General features: G+C 40.0%; 1 protein-coding gene across 1 annotated transcript in view; it reads left to right on the forward strand.

The window, feature by feature from the left end:
- Positions 1-19,363, forward strand: part of CD81 (CD81 molecule) — a 103,916-nt gene extending 84,553 nt beyond the window's left edge. The window contains exons 5-8 of the mRNA XM_042467400.1: positions 4,317-4,427; positions 6,979-7,080; positions 13,612-13,701; positions 15,892-19,363. Of these exons, the coding sequence (XP_042323334.1) occupies positions 4,317-4,427; positions 6,979-7,080; positions 13,612-13,701; positions 15,892-15,954 (366 nt within the window). The 3' untranslated portion in view covers positions 15,955-19,363. The remainder of the gene's footprint in view (positions 1-4,316; positions 4,428-6,978; positions 7,081-13,611; positions 13,702-15,891) is intronic.
- The last annotated feature ends 1,073 nt before the right edge of the window (positions 19,364-20,436 follow it).

The following is a 20,436-nucleotide window of genomic DNA, read 5'->3' on the forward strand; positions in this document are numbered from 1 at the left end:
CCCTTTTAATTAGACCTTGTGGAAAACCACAATTGTGCACTTAAAGAAATAATACAGTTTTCATGGGAGCATGTGATTCAAGGATATGGAAAATTCCAGCCCCACTGTCTAGACCTGAAAGAAGTGATGAAAATATGGGGAAAGGAAGTCACAGAAAGGCCCATAAATAAGCTGCTGATTCTGTTATCTTGTGATAAACTGAACTGCAATAAATAAAAATCCTGAAAGAAGAAAGGAGTCAGCAGTAAGAAAGAGTTATTAAGTCAGGGAAGGTAAACTTATGCACAAATGGTTAGAAATAAAAGACACAGGGCTTATTTTTAATTTTTAAGAGTAATTACCTTTTGGAAGAAGCTGCTGGTGACATAAGTAGGTGTTCTCTATCCGTTGCACTGTTTGCTTCAAGGATTGTATGCTTCTTTCTGAAATGTATTTGTACAGTCAACCCTCCATATCAATGTTTTATATGATTTTTTTAATCCACAGATTAATGCATCCATGGCTTGAAAATATCCCAGAAATATAAATTCTCAAAAGCAAACCTTGATTTTGCCATTTTATATAAAGGACACCATTTTACTACCCTGTTTTATATGAGGGAACTTAAACATCCATGGATTTTGGTATCCGTGGGTGTGGGGGGAGGTGTCTGGAATCAAACTCCACTGTGCACCCTTCACAATTGAATAATAGGAAGGCTGGGGGCCTCCAAATGCCATTTTACAATATGTTTTATGTCACTGTTGTATCATTTTTATTTGGGTGATGAAGCCCTTAGGATTTAATATACCCATCAACAAAGAAGGATTCATCTTTTGCTTGTGAGCACTCTTATCTCTCCTGCCTGCCCCAGCATTTTGAAGTGTTTGGCCAAGGCTTAATTCTTAGGGTTACTGATAGTGTTCATTCATTTTTTTTTTACTTTTGAAAGGAAAAGAATGTTCCTTTATCACTCCCAGACTGTCTTTCTTGTTTTTCTTCAGACTCTTCACTCATTGTCTTCTTTTTTTTCCCCTCATCCCGTCTTGCTCTCCTTCAAATTTACCATACCACTGCAAGGAGGCGAATGTGACACTGTTATTTCTTTGGGAGCAATGTTCAATTATCCATAGACTGGGTTATGTTGCTTTTTGGGGACAATTTCCTCCCACTCCTACCCAGTGGCCATATTCTCTGAGGAATTCTAGGAATTGAAGTCTGAAAAAGTAACTTTTCCCAAGCTCTAACTTTACCTTTCTTAATTGTCCTTCATCCCATCACTGGAGGTATAGCTGCTGGCAGTTCAGATTAGTTTTATTGAATTAGTTTTTATCCTGCCTTCTTCCCCACCTCTGCCAAAATGGCATTTAGGCCAGCAAGTACTGTACACAAAAAAGAGCTAAGCATTAGCACCAACTGGCCCTTCTGAATGAGAATAATCTGAATGTCACACACCCATTCCCCTGTATCAGATAGCCACTCAACTTCCATTAGCACTGGTGTCATCTGAGCCCTTGTGTATGTGGTACACAGTGAGGAGGAAATTCTATTACGGGTGTTTTATCCACTAGTCAGTTCCAGATGGCAGTAAAGAAATGGAATAGAGGCATCTTGAAGTTCTTAGCAGCTTTCCCCAGGGCAAATTATCCCCTAATAAAAAAGCTTCCCACTCTCACTTTTTAAAATGAAATCCGACATGCTGTTTCTCAAACTTCTTCCTTCCCAAGGGGCAACTTAGATTAGAATGGGAACGGCAAGTTCCCCTTAGCAAGCAGCTGCTCCAGACGTCTAATTACAAGATCTGATTGTTTGGTAGTGGTATTTTGGTAGAAGTACCAGTAAGAGATAGCCGTGAAAGAGTTTCCATCTGCAACTTATTTGCACTGATGAAAGCTCATGTGACTACATTATGATTGTTGTGGGCGGCAACATTTGTGATACTTTATTTAGTCTGGCTTTTCTTTTTTAATATTTTGTTTTTGCACTTGAGTCTATGGACATAAATTCCAAGTGATCAAATTAATTACACAGAGTAAAAGTGGAGAGAAAATATTTCTTGTAAACTTCTCCCAATTAGCTTTTTTCCGTTGTTATTGTTATTGTTATTCATATTTCTTGTGACTCTAAACTAGAAATGTAATTCTTCACAAATTTTATTCTTGGAGGAAGTAATTTTAGGTTGTTCCTTCCTACTGTACGAAGGTCTGAAAACACAGTTTTTGTGGCCTGTTCTTAATTCAGGGCTTATTCTGCATAAAATTTGCAATAAATGCTGTTTTCTGTGCAGATTAAGTCAAACTGGGATTCATCTCATTAGGGAAAATTCTTGCCAATCCAGGATTCTTCTTGTTAGGATATCCTGACACTTGGAGATATGCACCAGAATCCTATTTGTCCTGTTACATTACATGTTGCATATATCTAAAGAGGTAGCAGAATGCTAAGAAACATGGTTATTGAATTGCAAAGCTGTATAAAGGGAGATTGGCAAGAGTGCTCAATGTGCATTGGTGACCAGTGCTCATCTGATGCAGTGTAATGTGTATTCATCCCAATGCAATGCACGTTGGTCTTTTGTCCATCAGGCACAAATGCATGTGGCCCATTGTGCATCAGTCCTATTGTGCATTGAGCACCAATGCACATTGACCCATTGTTCATCAGCCTGTTGTACATCAGTCCTGATACCAATTGGTCACTTTGCCAGCTCTGCTACACAGTAACATAAGAGCAGCTCCCTACTGGCTATACTGTACTAGCTAGCATGGTGTAATGGTTTGAGCATTGGATTGTGACTCTGGAGATCAGGGTTCAGATCCCAGTTTGGCCATGTAAACCCACTAAGTGACTTATAGTAACAGCACCCACAAAAATGGCCTATTGTGATATTTCAACCAAAAAAAAAAACCCTCACACACAGATGAAATGAGTCATTCCCTCAAATATCTCATATTCCAACTTTCTAAAGTTTTAAAGATTTAATGAGCCATTTTGAAGCTAATCCCAAAGCTACTTTCAGAGAGATGTCAGTCTGTTTCTGTAGCACCAAAAAAAGGAATGTTGCAACACCTTAAAGACTAACTAATTTATTTTAGCATTAGCGTTTGCTGACAACAGCCCACTTCTTTAGATGCAAATGGATTCTAAAGTGGAAGCTGCTTGGTAACTTTATGACCTTCAGGTGGATACAGGTTATGCTCTGGAACACAGCAGTAATGGGATGCTTCTTAACACTCTTTGAGGGCAGTGGCCAAACTGAATATAGTAGCCAAATGTAGTGATTGCCATTATGTGTACAATGGAAGCCAAGATCTTGTTTTTGAAGAAGGGCCACATCTGGAGTAGCAGCTGAAATAGCCTCAGTGGCTGTCACCCCAGTATCCAAAAATAAACCCAAACTGTAAACCTTTCCTTTAGAGGAGAGAGCGTGAGACACACATACATCCCTGCTTCTTCCTGCAAAGTACTTCCTTCCAGTGCCACTCAGCTACAGAGAAATACCAGCTGGGCTTCTGGAAAACACAAGCTAAACCTATTGTTTTGACCATGGCAGTTTGGACTGTTCTGGGACTTCTCTGTCTTGGTAAGAGCAGCCTCTTAACACCACTTAAATGTGGTTGAAGAAGATGGCTGTCAGCAGAAATGTCCCCCTGTTTAGAACCTGTGAAACTTACTTGGGGGAAGAGTTTATTTCAGATTAGTTTACTCTTAACTGGAAATCATCCTGGGTCAATTAAGGATGGGTGTATGATTGTTTCCTATCAGTATCTTTTGAGAAACAGGACCTAGCCATTTTGGTAAAATTGTCCTGAATATTAAACACACTGTGCACATTATTTTCAACTGAGCAAGATGCCTTTCTGCATATACCAAGTTCCCCTGCCCTAGACTGGGGCTCTTTTCTGTGATTAAATAACAGGTGACAAATATCAGGATCAAGAGTTGGCAGCTCCATCTCTTTCAGATTCCCTCATTCAAGCAGGATGGTTAACGTGACGCTAATATTTAGAATCTAGAAGATCTTTCCTCTTCCCTATTGCAAGTTTACCTGCTGCAGACCATCTGTGGATCAAATTTTATTTGAGTTTATCAGTAGTATTTGATTGGCTGGTCACTTGTAAAGACTGTTTGAATTCATTTGGAGAACATGTCACGGGGAAGAAAAACGTATCCTTTGGGTGATTGATATAACATGACCTACATGCCATATGTTTCAGCATATCTGCTTACCAGACTGTAAATGTTAGAAGCACATTTGACTTTTTCCATTATAACTGTAATATCCCCCTCCAAAAAAAATTAAAATAAATATTTTTTTTCTTCACTTTCTTTTGCAGATTGCCAAAGATATCAAACAGTTCTATGATGAGGCAGTGATTGAAACAAAGTCAGATAATGAGAACAATTCAAAGGCAGCAAAAACAGTTGTGAAAACTTTCCATGAAACGGTGAGCTATGCTTCAGGGAATCAAACAATAACTTTCCATGATCATATCAGTTGCCTGCCTTATTGCTCTTTCATTTTTAAACAGTGCCTGAAATACGCACAATTGTATATACTGCCATGTGTGCTATAAACAAGGTCTTAAGAGGTTCTTCACCCTTAACTATTCAAGAGCTGGTAGTTTCTATACGAGGAATTGTTGTTAGGTAATCATGTTGAAACATGACATTTTTAGCACTTCTCTCTATGCTTCATTCCCTCAGTCTTCATTGGACATTCGTGTGTACCCATCATTCACTCACTGTCATTCTATTTGTAGAACGACATTCATTCTAAACAGTCCTGGAATCCTTCTAAACATTCTGAAAATGGCAAAAAAAATCCTAACATTTACCCACAGAAAAATTGAATATTGGTGCCATACATATAGATGCTTTTAGTGCTATTCTGTTACCTTGGTTTTAAAAAAGTAAGAATTTTGACATTAGGGGTAATGTGAATATGTCCTAGCTGAACATGTTGGCTGGAATCCTGTTGGGAAGTTAAGAATGTCTAACCTAGAGTTATGCATTTGTAAATGTTTGGTATACACAAACTATGTACAGTATTTCCTAATTTAGGGAATGTATTGGGACCGTGAAAGTCCCCGAGTCCGGACTTACCAGGCAGCAGCCACTGCTGTCAACAGGAGTCTGTTCTGCTGTAGGCTAGGAAACTGCTGAATGATGTTCCTGCCATCCCTTGTGTAAGGGATAATTGTGATGGGGCTTCCTCTTCTTTGCCCTGGGGGTGGCTTATACAGGGAGGTGGGAATGTTAGTCAGCTGCCTTCTAACTGATTGGGAAATTGAACCCCCATCAGTCTCAGAAGTTGATTCCCGGTAAGTAGGAATAGGAGGATATTGAGATGGGATTCACAGCATAGCTGTGTAACCATGGTGGCTACACATTCATAACTCCCCCCAGAGGATTCTAGCTATAGTCATTATAACCTTTGTGGTGATCTTAAATTGAGTCCATTAAAAAAACAGAACAAAAAACTGTCCTGTTGTCAGTAACTATATTGCTAAAATAGTTTTAAAAAATCAAAATTAGGATTGGTCCAAAACACACTGAAGAAATAATCCAGTTTAAGCCTGCTTTAACTGCCCTCGCTCAATGCTAGGGAATTCTGGGAAATGTAGTTTTGTGAGATATTTAGCCTTCTCTGTCACAGAGCGCTGGTGCCACAGTGAACTACAATTCCCAGGATTCCCTAGCACTGAGCCAGGGCAGTTAAAGCGTTCTCAGAGTGGGTTATTTCTGCTGTGTGTTTTGGACCATTGTTGTAGTTTTATAACACTATAAAATCACAATGTAAAATTAACATTATAGCATTGTGGTCTTATTAGCTGCCTGTTGTTTTAAAAATTACTATTTTTTATTGTCTTTGTATTTATGTGTATTTGATGTTGCCTTTTTTCTGTTTTGTTTGTTATGTTTTTAAGTAATAAAAATTTAAAATTTTAAAAAAATTACTAAAAGATGTTTTAGGATTACTAAAAGTTTGGTTACAATATATGGGTTCATCAAATGGAATCCATTACAACAGATGCGATGGTTGTGTGCTGTGAGCTTTAAACAGCAGCAGCAGCTAATGGTGATTTCTATTTCACCAGCGTAGAAAATCTACTCAAGATTTTAGTCTGAATTTGTTAGAAGTTACTCAGGATATTGAAACCTTCAGATTAGGTTCAGCATCTTGGATTGTTCCTTTAAAGTTTGGTCTAAAACCTGGGATTGAGAGGTAGTAGCTGCCACAGCAAATGGCTCCACCATAGTAGGATGTACCCTTAGTACTAAAATTAGTAACGTGAATAGTCAAATGCAAGTTTAGCTTTATCTTTAAAAACAAACTTCATAACATAGAATCACTTCATAACATACAAGCTGCCCCTTTGGAAACAGCCTAGGATGCAGAAAAGACAGTTTATATTTTAAGTGGCTAAATGAAGCTGAAGAAGAGAAATTGGAACAATCCCTGTCCAGTTTTTTTAAAAAGGAGAAAGGGAGCTTGTGGAAAAGTAGTAATCCATTATTGCTTTTAATTGGATTGCACCAGAAACAAGGATGTGTGTTTTCTTTATAAGAAAGGATGGTAAGAGAGCCAAGTTTTGTCATTTTGTGTATAATACTAATGATAATGCAGCTCTTAAATGAGCTGTTTATCCCTGCCGGGCTTCAGACGTAAAGGTCCCCTTCCATGCAAGGCTTGCAACCTTCCAGGCAATACCCAGAACCTTTTAGTTCAGGGCTTTCCCCCCAATTTAAGCCACTATTCTAAAATGCCCTTGGCAACTAATCTCCCCATTTCCTCCATATGATATTGCATGGATCCAGTGCAAGCGGTAGGTAAGATGAGAGGGAGAGATTCGGGTACCAGAAGCTATGTGCTGGAGCCCTTTATTGATTTAGATGTTAGGCCTTTTGTGATTAACTGAAAAAGAAACATGTAACTTGAAATTTTTGGAGAAGAAAATCTATAGTCAATATTTTCTACCTTTTCTCTGCTTACAGCTAAAATGTTGTGGCACGGGTTCATTTTGGGAGCAACTATACACCCTGACAAATCAAGATGACCTCTGCAGTAAAGGAAGCCCAACTTCAGTATTGACAGATGTAAGGAACCATAATCATGATACTGCAGTGCTTTCTAATGCATAGGCTTTTCTCGTCCAGCAAAAGTCTAGTTGGTTGGTGTGTGGGAGAGTCAGGTGGTGAGGTATTGTCTTTTAGTTTTGCAATGGTAGCCACTGCTGTAGGTTGATTGCTACTTTAACCCTGCCAAAGACTCATTTGTTTCCTTGTTCTATTTTTTTCATTCTATCTGTGCCCCACTTGCCTGTCTCTGTGAAACTCTGAAATAGCAATTTTGCTTTTGTCTTCCACACAAGAAAACTGAGCCAATGGAAGAGGGCAGAAAGTGGTCGGGCAGAAATACTGCTCTAAACTAGCCCTGGCAAACTGAGTTGAACTTATGGCCAAAACAGAGTTCCTTTTTCCATAAAACATATATTTGGTTAGGTTTTTTAAAAATGCATTTATTTAGTACACTTCTAGACTATCCAAGTTCTCTGGGCAGTGCACAAGTATTTTTTTTTAATTAAAGAAAATATTAATTCAGAATAAACCAATAAGGTTAAGGGATAAGGATAGTACAGCACATATAACAAATATAGGCGGGATACAGACAGGCAGGGGAAGACGTCTTGGAGGTGTATTCTGCTGAATATGGAGCCTCCAGACCGCCCGCCCCGGGGGCGTGGCTCAGGTGTATGGGGCTTCCACATGGGGGGCAGTGAAGACGCCTCACCTGGGGCTGTTTCTGACCCGCAGTTTCCATACCGCCGCCTCGGAGGACGCTGCAAAGAGAGAGGCAGCTTCCTCACGGGCGGCCAAAAACGGGGCTTTTTTTTTTCTTTTGCCGGCTGGCGGATGCACAGCTGCGCAGCTGCGGTGCTCATCACCGACGGCAGAAAGCATATGTGCACATTTAAAGCACCCAAGCCCCTTTAAACTTTTCCCCCCGCCCTGCCCAAGAACAAAGGTGGTCTCCTGCCAGCTGGTGATCAGCTGGTGTTGGCATCCTTGTCCGCTTGCACATTGCCAATGTCACCAGCATCATGGATGCCTCCTCTCCTTTGGTCCCCGCGCTCTTGCTGAATCTGCAATGCACAGCCACAGCTGTCGCCGCTGCCACCGCTGTCCCCCTGCCATCCCCCATCACCTCCCTTGTACATATGTAAATATTTAAAGTTTTAGCGTTTTTTTATTGTTAGGTGAAAATGACGCAGGAATGTGTGTAGGGGTGCACTTTAAATTCCAAACTTTCCACGATTCTAGCAGCGCATGCGTACATGCAGCTCTAGGGTTAGGGTTAGGGTTACGAGTCTTAAAATGCGCTGCAGCTGTGCTGCAGCTTCCACACCTGCATGGCAGCTGACGCTGCAATTAAAGCCTGACTGCAAACTGCGCATGTTCCAGGACCCCGACTCATTATGCGACACAGCAGACACGGAGCTTTTAAATGGGCAACTTAAATTAGCGGCATAGCAATTCTGGCGTACCGGTGCAGCAGCTTACAGACGGAGATGCGCAGCTGCGCATCAAACAGAAAAGAAGCAGAAAAAAGCAGCACCTTTTTAATGCCGCTTCTTCCCGCTTGGGGCGTGCGGGCGGCGTGTTCATGGCGGCATTCAGGTAAGGGCCGTCTGAAGGCTATACCTTCATGACGTCATGAACACACCCCTTTTTGCCCGTCTGTATCCCGCCATAAAATCACAAGCAGAGATACAAAAATAGTTCTTAAAATGCCTGAAATAATAAAAATATCTTCTCCCGGTCCCACCATGGTACTACTTTTGTATGATGAGGAGATTGCAAGCTTCTATGAAGCAAGAAGCTATGCTCATGATAGCAGTGCTGCTGATAGGGTCTCCCATGTTAACCAGTCTTTTGCTGAGGAGCCAGACTAATCATACCAAACATTAGTGTGGGGTGATAATGGCAAAGGATCTCACAGAGATAGCAGAAGTGGCACCATAGTTAATGCTTGATTGTACTGTGCAGTAAAACTTTTGTTGAACGTCTCTTACCGTGAAAACCCTATGATGAGACAATCCAAAATAAACCAAGATATAGTGCCAGAAGACAGGTCAGAAGGCAGTCAACAAGCTATTAGGGTACAGAAGAGGATAACTTTGAGTAACACTATAGCTGATGACGCAATTGGACTCAAGCTGAAAGGACATTCAGCTGTTGATGTGCTCAGAGGTGAAAAGAAAGTCTAAAGCTTCACAAACAATATTATAGGAACATTGTGAGAAACATGAATCAGGAGAAGCTAGACATTGTCAAAAAGGAAAAGAATGTATAAACATTACAATACTTGGGATGAACCTAAAGTGAACAGGAATGGGGCATTTTCAGTCAGATAATTACACAGTGTTTTACTCATGAAATAAACAACTAAGAAGAAATGGGGTGAGGAAAGATGTAGCAAAAGCAGTCGTGATAATGCAAAGTCTGACTGAATAACATCAATAAGACTTCAGGGGAAATCCATAATCCAAGTTTATTCTAGAGAGGCAGAAGAGGAAGAAAATGAAAAATTTTGTGTTGGGAGTCTAGAAATAAATTGACCATACACCAAAACAGGACCTATTGGTAATCACAGGCGATTGGAATGCAAAAGGAGGAAACAAGCAGAAATAAATATTGTAGGAGAATCTGGCTAGGATCAAGAAATAAAGCAGGAGAGAGATTGATGGAAGTAAAAGAGAGACTGAAGCCACCAGTTTGTTCATCACACATACATTCTTCAGATAACAAAGAGACTATACATGGAATCCTCTGATGGCCAATGTAAAAATCAGATATACTACCTAACTGGAAGCAGAAGATTGAGAAACTCCATTCTCTCTGCAAAAATAAGGCCCAGAGTAGATTGTGGCACAGACCATTAATTGCTAATATCAAAAATTAGAGTAAAGCTAAAGAACACCAAATCAGTCATTGGCCTGTTACAGACTGCCAAAATAAAGCTGCTTCAGGTCTCTTTGGAGGTATGCTGTTTAAATGATGCATGGGTCCTAAGAGTCCAGAGGTTGCGTCAAAGCCACACTCCATTTCTAAGCACTGGAGTTCAGCTTTGGTGCAGCTTCTGGATTCTTAGGATGTATGCATCATTTAAACAGCATACCTCCAAAGAGACCCGAAGCAGCTTTATTTTGGAAGTCTGTAACAGGCCATTGTTTCAAAATATAACCTGAAGAGCATCCCTTTAGAATGTAATGTAAAAAAATAGATTTGCACTATTAAGCTTTATGGACGGTTAGCCAGAAGAACTCTGGGCTGAAGCTAGGGATATTTTGAGGAAAGAATGCAAGAAGATAATATCTGGCCAAAAAGAAAGAAAAGGTCTACTGGATGACAGATGAAATTCTTCAAGCAGTTAAAGATACACAAGAAGGAAAAATAAAAGGAGACATAAATAGAGTCAGAACCCTGACTTGTCCTGAATATAGCTGTTCAGTGACAAACAGAACTATAACTATCAATGCAGATGACAACAGAAAAGGAAGAACAAGAGACCTCTTCCATGAGATCCAAGAAATCAAAGGGAAATTTAAACCAAGAGTGGGAATGCTGTATGACCAGCAGGGGAACACACTGCATGATTAAGAAAAAATAAAAAGATGAAGGAAACAAAATACTGAAGAACTTTATTAAAGAGATGAAAAGATGACAAATTCATTAAAGGGGGAACCATTTGAAGAGGAATCCACAATTTTAGAAAGTGAAGTGGAAGCTATACTCCAAGCACTTGGGAGAAATAAATCACCAGGAACAGAAAGCATACCAATATTGCTGTTTCAAGCAGCAGAGACAGAATCCACTCAAATTGTTAACTAAAACCTGTCAACAAATATGGAAAACAAAAGAATCGCATATTGGAAACAATCAATATACATTCCAGTTCCCAAGAAAGGGGACACCAAAAGTGACGATAGCCACAGGACCACTGCATTAATTTCCCATGCAAGCAAAATGATGCTCAAAATTCTGCAACAAAGATCTTTACCATATATGGAGTGACAAATGCCAGATGTCCACAGCCTGGTTCCGGAAAGGAGGTGACACTAGAGATCATATTGCAGACATATGCTAGGTAATGGAGTGCACCAAAAAATTTCAGAAGGAAATCAGCTTGTGTTGTATAAATTATAACCAAGCCTTTGCTTGTGTAAATGGTGAAAAACTATGGATCACTCTTTGAAAAATAGGTGTGCCACATTTGATTGTTCTGATGTGTAACCTGTACTCAGGATGCAAAGTCAGCTTTTGGACAAAATATGGAGAGACAAAGTAGTTTCCAGTTGGCAAGGGGGTCAGGAAAGCTTTCATTTTATCACCCTATCTGTTTAATTTGTATTCTGAAGGTATCATGCATAAAGCTTCTGATCTTCTTAGATTCTGAGGAAGGAGGTGTGAAAATTGGAGAAAGGAAAATCAGCAATTTAAGATATGCAGTTGACACCATACCATTAGCAGAAAATAGCAGACTTGGAATGACTACCAACAAAATTCAAGGAAGAAAGTGCAAAAGGAGGTTTACAATTGAACATGAAGTCGACTTGATATCAATTAATAACAACAGCTTCTGCTAGTGCCCAAAATACCACAATATATGTAGCAGACAAGCCTCTCTAGGGAAGCATTCCACCAACACAGGGGCAGTTTTGCAGGTTAAAACCAGCACTTTCAGTGAAGTCCAGAAATGGGTTGGTAGCTTAGATAGATGGCAGAACACAGAGATAATAAAACATAACTTGTGCCAGTCCGAGTTAACAGTCCAGCTGCCTTGAGATTCTAATGCTTCTTTCAAAGGGAGCCTTATGTACAATGCTGTTCAGCTACGCAAACAGGAAGATATCAGAGTGTGAATAATCGGCTCACTGCTGTCTCTGTCCAGATGGGGCCAGAGTTGATTTATAAATCTAAGCTGATGAAAGGTCAGTTTTGCCACCAAGGACACCTGTGCTTCCAGTGGCAACACTAAATGAATCTAAGAGCATTCCCAAACTGCAAACCTAGTCTTTTAAAGAGAGGACAACATTCTCTAGAAGACCATCCACAAATAATATTCCACCTTCTCCTCCATCTTAATCTGGATGGATTCTTGGGGTGGTGTGTGTGTGTGTGTCCATGTCTGTTTGGTTTTTTTAGTTTGTTTGTTTTGGCCTTCAACTAGTTTACTGCCCTGTCCAGGAACTGATTCAGAATGTCACCTTGACATACCTACATTAAATGAAAACAAGAGGAAGCTTTGGTGTTACCTGCTTACTGGCAACTGCTCAGCTAACATCCTCTGAAAATTCATCCAACAGGATAAAGTAGGACCTTGAAGATCCCTGCACCAACATAATTTATTTGGGATAAAGCAGGGGTGGGCGGCTGTGAAAGACTAAGGGGGAAGCATTTGTCTGCAGACTTTGGAAGGCTGCACCCTCACTGTATACACTACAATCCCCCCTCACGCACACGCACACACACATATTTTTGCCTTTAAATGCCCTGGAAATACCCGCTAGAGAGCGGGGAGCATTTTTGCTATTTTGTTAGGTCCTCCTGGAACATTTTAGGCCCAGGAGAGGCTTTTTAAAAAAACAACAACGGGAATTGAGTAGGAGTCAATTCATTTCCTTTTTCCAAAAAAGGCCTCTCCTGGGTCTAAATTAACCCTGGGGGAAAAGCTTGGCTAAAATGCCCCCTAGAGGGCATTTCTGGGCAAAAAAAGTTGACCCCGAGGAGCCTTGGGGACCACAAAAATGGTTCTGGGAGGCCAACACTTGCCCTGCCGTGTTAAAACAACAGTTCCTTCAGCCCCATTTTTTTGAATCAGCCTTGAGAACAGGAACAGAACCACTGTGTTTTAGTGCCAATGTCAGCCTATACGGATAAACAAAACAGCTGAGAATACTGAAAGCCACCAAGAAGGTGGCACTCTCCCTCTCTTGGCACCTGACATTCTATAGGCTGATTGAGATGAATCCAGCAAATCTGTTTCATCCAAGCTGCAATTAAGTAAAACACATGCAAAATACTGCACTGAGCAAGATGATCCATCTAGAAATATTAATCTTGGAACATGGAACTACCTGATAAGTGGTTAACTTGAATTAGAATCCCTTCTTATATGATAAAACACATATACACACCCTTCCATTTCTTACCTTTATGATGTTCAGGAATAGTATGATGTGTTGCTGTAAAGAAGCAGATGGGCAGAGATTTGTTTGAAGAGACTGAATATTTAATATGGATACTCTGTTTGGCTTCTGTATGAAGGGTTATCAGAGGAGCTAAATCAAGGATGGCTTCCAGATGTGTTTGGGCTGCAACTTTCATCAGATCTCATTAGCAAAGCCAGTCCAGTCCAGCAACATCTAAAGATCCTTTAGTTTCCCATCTTTGAGCTAAATCATTATTTCCTCTACAGTAGGATCTGGGTCATCCTGAGGCTATTATGGGATTGAGGTGCATGACTTTGTACCCTCAATCTTCTTCATGGTTATACTTGTGGTGGTGATGGGGGAGTAGGCTCACATCCAGGATATTTACCTGACAGATGCATTATTTTTACCTCAGGACTTGAACTGTCATGCAAAAATTGATGAGCTGTTCTCTGGAAAGCTGTACCTGATTGGTATTGCTGCCATTGTGGTGGCTGTGATCATGGTAAGTGTGGTTTCTGTGTCGAACAGTGGAACACTTCAGAGTCTTGCCATCCAAGCAACATCTATGAGCAGCATGCTGGTGGGCTTCAGAGTCAGGCAACAGAGGGTTATAAAATTTGGTAATGGGAATGTAGGGGCTGTACAAACAGCCCCTAACAGGCGGCATGCAGCTGCCCCTTTACTGGCCAGATCAAGGCTGTGGCCACCGCATACCACAGCTCTGATCTGGCCTCTGGAGGGCAAAAAAAAGGAGCCGCAAAATGCAGCTCCTTTTTGCGTCCTCCAAAAGGCACCCCAAACACAGTGGGGCAGCCTTGTGATGATGGCCTTTTGGCGCTGGATCTATATGCAGTGCCAGGGTCCCACCATGATGCTGCACACTGTCTTTAACGGTGTGCAGCATCATGGCACGTTAGGGACAGAGTCATGGCGTTGAGTGTGTGGACGTTCTGCTGTGACTCTACCCATAGGCTGGCACTTTGTGTCCATCTGTACCGGGCCATAGACTGAAAAATCAGGAGGGAGGAATTGGACTGGCAAGTGCATGCCCAAGGGAAGATGGCCAAATCAGACCTCCTTTTCAACTCTTGAATATATTTTTATTCAGCAATTTTTTTTTATATTCTTCGTATATAATATTTTACAATGTATTATACAATATTATTGTATACTCCAACTCTTTGAACTGCATTGGGGTTGCAGAAAAGCAAAAGCAAAACAAGAACTACATTTTTGAGAAAATAGTTTTTCACAGTTCTAAAGAGATATTTGGGTTTTGGAGAAAATTATATTAATGAACTCCAGAGTCTCTCTGCCTACTACCTCCATCTTTTTCTTGTTCTTCCCTTCTAGTTGTAGGGAATAGTAACAACATCCTAGTTGTTACTTCTGCCTACCCTTCTATTTCTTGCGCTTCCAGGCAACAAGGGAGAAACCTTCTAAGTGTTCTTGAGAGGCCTATTTACACTATACAGTGTTGTTGTTGTTGTTGTTGTGTGCTTTCAAGCAGTTTGGCAAGATTTGTTCAAAGGGCGGTTGTCTATGCCTTCCCCTGAGGCTGAGCACATGTGACTTCTCCAAGGTCACCCAGTGGGCTTCATGTCTGAGCTGGGAATAGAAACCTGGTTTCCAGAGTTGTAATTCAACCACTACACCACACTAGCTCTCACTGCACAATTATATTGCTGTGTTCCACCTGGACGGCCATGGTAATGAGCTGTGGAATTCTAGGATTTGCATCTTAGAGAGGGACATTTAGACTTCTAAGCCAGAAGGTTCCTCTAGTTCCTTACCAAACTACAGACCCCAGGATTGGGGTGGAACCATGGCAATTAAAGCAGAATAACTACTATAATTATGTAGTATGAATAGGCACCAAGATTTCAGTGTTCTTCATTATGGTTTCCAAAGAATATTTCTGAAGGAAAATAATGGATATAAGAACAGAAGAAAAACCAGGTGATCTTAGATCAAAGGTCTAACTAGTCTAGCCTTCTGTTCAGCTAACCAGGTGCTTTTTTTGGGAGGGGGGGTGCTGCCAACTGGATCTGAGTGCAACTTGTACCTTTTCATATCCCCTGTCAGTTTGATGTGCAGAGGCATACTAATTCTAACACTGGACACATACTGTTTCTGGGATCCTAATTAATAGCCACTGAGGGTCCTAACCTCCATGAATGTTTTCAGTTCCCCCTTAAGGCTGTTCAAGGTAGTAGCCATTCACTACATCATGTGGCAGTGAGTTCCACATAGTAAATTAAAGCATTCCTTGCCGCTTTGCCTTCCCACAGAAAGTGAAGACTCGTAATATTCAAGTCCTCCTTTTTAGCATTTGTTTTATATCTATTTGGCTGAAAAGAGACTTGGCAGCAGTTTTCTTCCAATAGTATTGTCTTGATAATGTGGTTGAAATGTATTTGATGACTATTGTTTGCTACTTAAAATGCAGACCACATTTTAATTTATTTCTTGAACTTGTGATAGTGAGAAAGCAAGCTGACTTTAATCAAAATCCATTTCTAACCATCTTTACTTGAATTAGTTTGCCCCTCAGGCTTTTTCTTGCCAGTCTAAATAGGAGCAAGTATAAATGTGCAGCCAAGGTGAGCACCTATGCCGTTACTTTCTGTAGAAATATAGCTAAGTGGGCTGGAGTCTCAATGCTTATATTTTTCTGCTCCTTGCCCTACAGATCTTTGAAATGATCTTGAGCATGGTACTGTGCTGTGGCATCCGAAACAGCTCTGTCTACTGAGAAGTGGAAGGGCAGGGGCGAAGCAATGGAGCCGAAGGGACCCCAGAGTGCCACTGTAAGACCAGGAGACACTTCCAACAAAACACAAAGAAAATTATGTATATAAATATTTCAGATATTACCGTACAGTACTTATCATTCTTACTTGGAAGTCTTCTTCTTTCTGTTTGTTTTAAGGGAGGGAACTGGGGGGGGGGGGGGGGGTTTTTCTTTTTTTTTTTTTTTTGTATATTTGTGGCAGAGTTAAAAAGACACATCAGTTTGTGTGGTAGAAAAGTTATTAATGCCAGTGATTCCAGGCCTTTTATCAAAAATAGCTTCTCTCTCTTTCTCTCCCCTCCCTTCTCCCCACCCCACTGTTCTAGTACTACCAACATGGAATTAAGGAGACTTTCCCCATTGATAGGTACTTTTATGAAGAATGTGTACACTTCCTGTGTTTGTATTCCCCAGCGATCTGGGGGAAGGGGGGTGTTGCGCCAGTTCTCAGCATTTCCTGTTCTAACATTCTCTATTGTGACTTATAAATAATCTTGTATTCTTACTCTAAATAGTTGAGCATGTGTGGATACAAGAATTCTCCCTTGAAGTAATGAAGATATTGCTTTTAGACCTATTCCATGTTGAGTATCCCTTATCCAAAAAAATCCAAAATGTTCCAAAATACAAACCTTTCTTCATGGGTGGCAGAGATAGTGACACCTTTGCTTTCTGATAGTTCAGTGTACACAAACTTTGTTTCGTGCCAAACTTATTAAAAAATAATGTGTATAAAATTACCCTCTGTCTATGTGTATAAGGTGTATATGAAACAGAAATCAATTTCATAGTTAGACTTTGGTCTCCAAGATATTTCATTATATGTATATGCAAATATTCTGAAATCCAAAACAATTCTAGTCTCAAGCATTTCGGATAAGGGATACTCAAACTGTATTTCCAGTGCTCCTCCTCCATCCATGATATTTTGTAAATGTATATAGACCCCATTAACATGAAAAATCCTTAATGTCTTCTGGAGTCACAACATGGATGTGTTAAATCTAAAAATCTCACAAGGTATTAATTTATAATGGAGAAAGAATTTAAACCCTGAGCTCATCTGTTAATTGGGATCCAAACTATTTGTTTATATGAATAAAAAAACCAAAACTAAAGTAGGTCTGATAATGGAATGTTGAAGCTTTTTATATCTTACTGCTATGTTTACATGATTAGTTCAGAATGCAAGTGCTGTCTGATGTCATTCACTTGGTAAATGTGTAATACTTTAATGATGCCAAAAGCTATCTGTGGAAGGAATTCAGTAGAATAATGGCTGGAAACCTGTTCATTGAAGATGCAGTTTTTAAGGAGGCACCTGTATTTGTGCCTTTTTAAAAAGCTAGACTAATAAACGTGGAGAATAGCCAATGAGATATATATATATATATATATATGAGTAGGACACTGCAAAGAGGCCTTGTTTGTTACCTAGCACCCACTAACCTCTTCCTTAATATAGAATTCTCCTACCCATTGTCATTGGTTTTTGAAACTCATGATGAAATGCCACAGGCAAACCCTACTGTCATCCCCATTTAGTAGCTGAAGTTTGCCTTCTATGTTCGTTGCAAGTTGTAGTTCATGAAGATGTAATTTTAATCCTGGTTTTAATCTGCAGCGTTGCTTCTGAAATGGAGTAGATTCTGTGCCCTTTAGAATTGTGGAAGAAACAAAAAGGATATAAATGTACAATGATTCATAAATAATTTTACAACTCTAGTTGCAATGCTTTTAATTCACATTCAGGAGACCATGTATGGATTCTGTACCCCTTGATGCATTTCCTCTCTAAATACAACAGTGGGGGAAAACTAAAGGCTCAGTACAAATATACTGTTAGAATAACCTAGGCATCTCAGAAAACTAAACAAAAGATTGGTCAGAGTTTCAGGATCTCCACCATCACACCCCACAAACCTTTTTTGTCCTTATGGCTTGGCTAAAATGGACTCCACTATCTAGAATCCCCTTTAAAAGTTACCCTAATCAAACTCTTAAGAAACAGTATCCCAAGAATTTGGGGGAGGGGGGAGCACCTCTTTTAGCCTTAGAAATAGCCTTAAAGCAACACTGCCCTGAATGTCAAGCTTTGCATGCACTGGAAACAAAAAATGATTCTTCCAACCTACCCCACCCTTCAAAGGTTTTGAGGGTCATATGTTCCAGTATAATATACTTTGTGTACAGTTTTTAGGTAATCAACTATGCATGTACATTTAGTTACACACACATACACACTTGCATTGTGGCTACCAGTGTGCAGGATGGATATGTGTAACTCACTGCCTTTTGTCAAGTCTCCCAGAGAAATGTATATAAATGTACCACTAAACATTTTTTTTCTAATAGTGTATGTTTGATATTGTTTAGCATGCAGGTGTTGATTTGTAAACAGCCAGTGCTTTGTTCTGAAGCTTCACAAGTCTCTCTTCTAAATGTAATATCAGCATATTCTTGGGACAGAGAACACACTTTCTTGTAGACTGAAGGCTGTAGTTCACTAGTGAGGCTTATACCGCATTGATGAGGAAGATGAACTCCATTAAACTTTTTCTGGAGTTTTCTGTGTGCATGGCACCAGCTGCATCCTACATATAAATGTGTATAGCAATGTCATATCGCTTTTGTTTTGTATTGATTTTTGAAAATGGAAAGCTTCTTCTGGATGGTGTGGTTTTCAACTAGGGGCTTAACAAGGTTGGGTACACATCTGGAACTTCAGTGAAGAAAGCAGTGTGTAGACTGTGCTACTCCTCCGACTCCAACTCTCTGGAGGCTGCTTTTTATTAATCTTTTTAATTTTACATACTTACAAATATTGATATAAGTATAATGTGTGTTCCTGAGAGGTAAGCAAGATACCAGAAAATGGATAATAAAAGTGCTTCTGTGCAAGTGACTTTTAAGTTGCAGTTTTTGCCTTCTGCAGAGAGACAAATGGGTTGGAAATAAAGCTCTTAAAGCTAGGAATAGTCCCGTAATTGCATCTTTTTGTGCTCCAGAAAAGGTGAGAGAAGGTAATACATAGAAGCTATTAAACTGTAAAATTGTTTCTGGGCAGTATTACTTTGAACTTTAGTTGATGAACTAAAAACAGATCCCTGACCTGTTAGGGTTTTTGTTTTTTTTTAATGCAGGATTTCTTAGGGTTGTTTTTTTTTTAGCAGAGCTCATGTTTACTGTCTATAAAGTGTTAACAGTCCATGATCTGTGGTTGGTGCATTCATGTAAGCTGGTCTTAGGTCTTCTTTCAGTGCCAGTAATGACACGAACTGTTGCCATTTTCCTTTGAGTGTTTGCAAAGAACTAGCAAGAGGGAGGTACAGATGGCTTCAGAACTCCAAGATAGGTTGATAAGTTTTTTTTTAAAAAGAATTTAATCACTGTGGCAAATGGTTTGCTTTAAAATTGCCTAGGTCGGCATTGTTACCATGTAGACCCCTTCTCCACTGTGGCTTCAGCATTTGGTGAAAGGGAAGAGGGCTTGAGTTAAGAGATGCCCATGGCAGGGTTACAGTTAAGGTTATCTAGCAACTTATTAAAACTAACACAAAGCTTGTAGCCAGATTCCAAAAACATTTCCCTGGTTGTACTTCACCAGAGAACACCAGTTGGCTGGGTTGAGCTTTATTGAATGATTATGCTCAAAGAACTAATTTTTTAAGGTTGCTGTGTTCCTTGAAGAAACTATGATAAAGAATTCTGTTATAAACCAAAGGAGAAATTTAGCATCTTTCTCATGGTTTGGCCCTGTGCAAACTAAACAGGACTAATTGTGAAGAGACTACAGAGGGTGGGCCAAACAGAGCTACTGGCTACATTGCCCTGAACGCTTGGGTTTCTTTTATATTGTGAAGCATGTCACAAGCTGTATGTTCACGTTAAGTACTATTTCTTTTCTGCCTTTTTTGGTCACTTTTCAGATTTTTAATAAACATTTTCTCCTAGTGTGTATTGTGTGATGAAGCCCCATGTTTTTTAAAGACCCCAAAAGACACAACACCCCAATGCTTTGACCATCACATCTCCACAGCACTGGCAAAGCCAGCCTTGGGAACAGAGAACAAATGGGGCATAACAAAAGAGCAAGAAGGGAAGAGTAAAATGAGTATTGGCCAGCTGAGCCTTGCTCTGGACAGAGAAAGGCCATGAAGAAACTCCCATCTATTGCAAAATATACTGAGGTAACATTTGCATTAGAAATTCAGCAGCTCTCTCAAAAACATCCGTGTTTCCAACTAGGTTAATGAGAGAAAATAATCAGTTCCAAGTAGTTTCTTCCAATGCCTGTCATAGAAACAGGTGGCAACAAATCTATCTCGCAAGAGTGCAGGCATACAAATGCCTCTTCTTGCTTTCAGCAAACAACATAGGCTTGCAACTTCCTCCAATAGTTCCCCTTTGAAAGGGGAGGAACAAATGAACTAGGGAGGAGTG

This window comes from Sceloporus undulatus, chromosome 1 (assembly GCF_019175285.1).
Source record: "Sceloporus undulatus isolate JIND9_A2432 ecotype Alabama chromosome 1, SceUnd_v1.1, whole genome shotgun sequence".
NCBI classification, from domain to species: Eukaryota; Metazoa; Chordata; class Lepidosauria; order Squamata; family Phrynosomatidae; genus Sceloporus; species Sceloporus undulatus.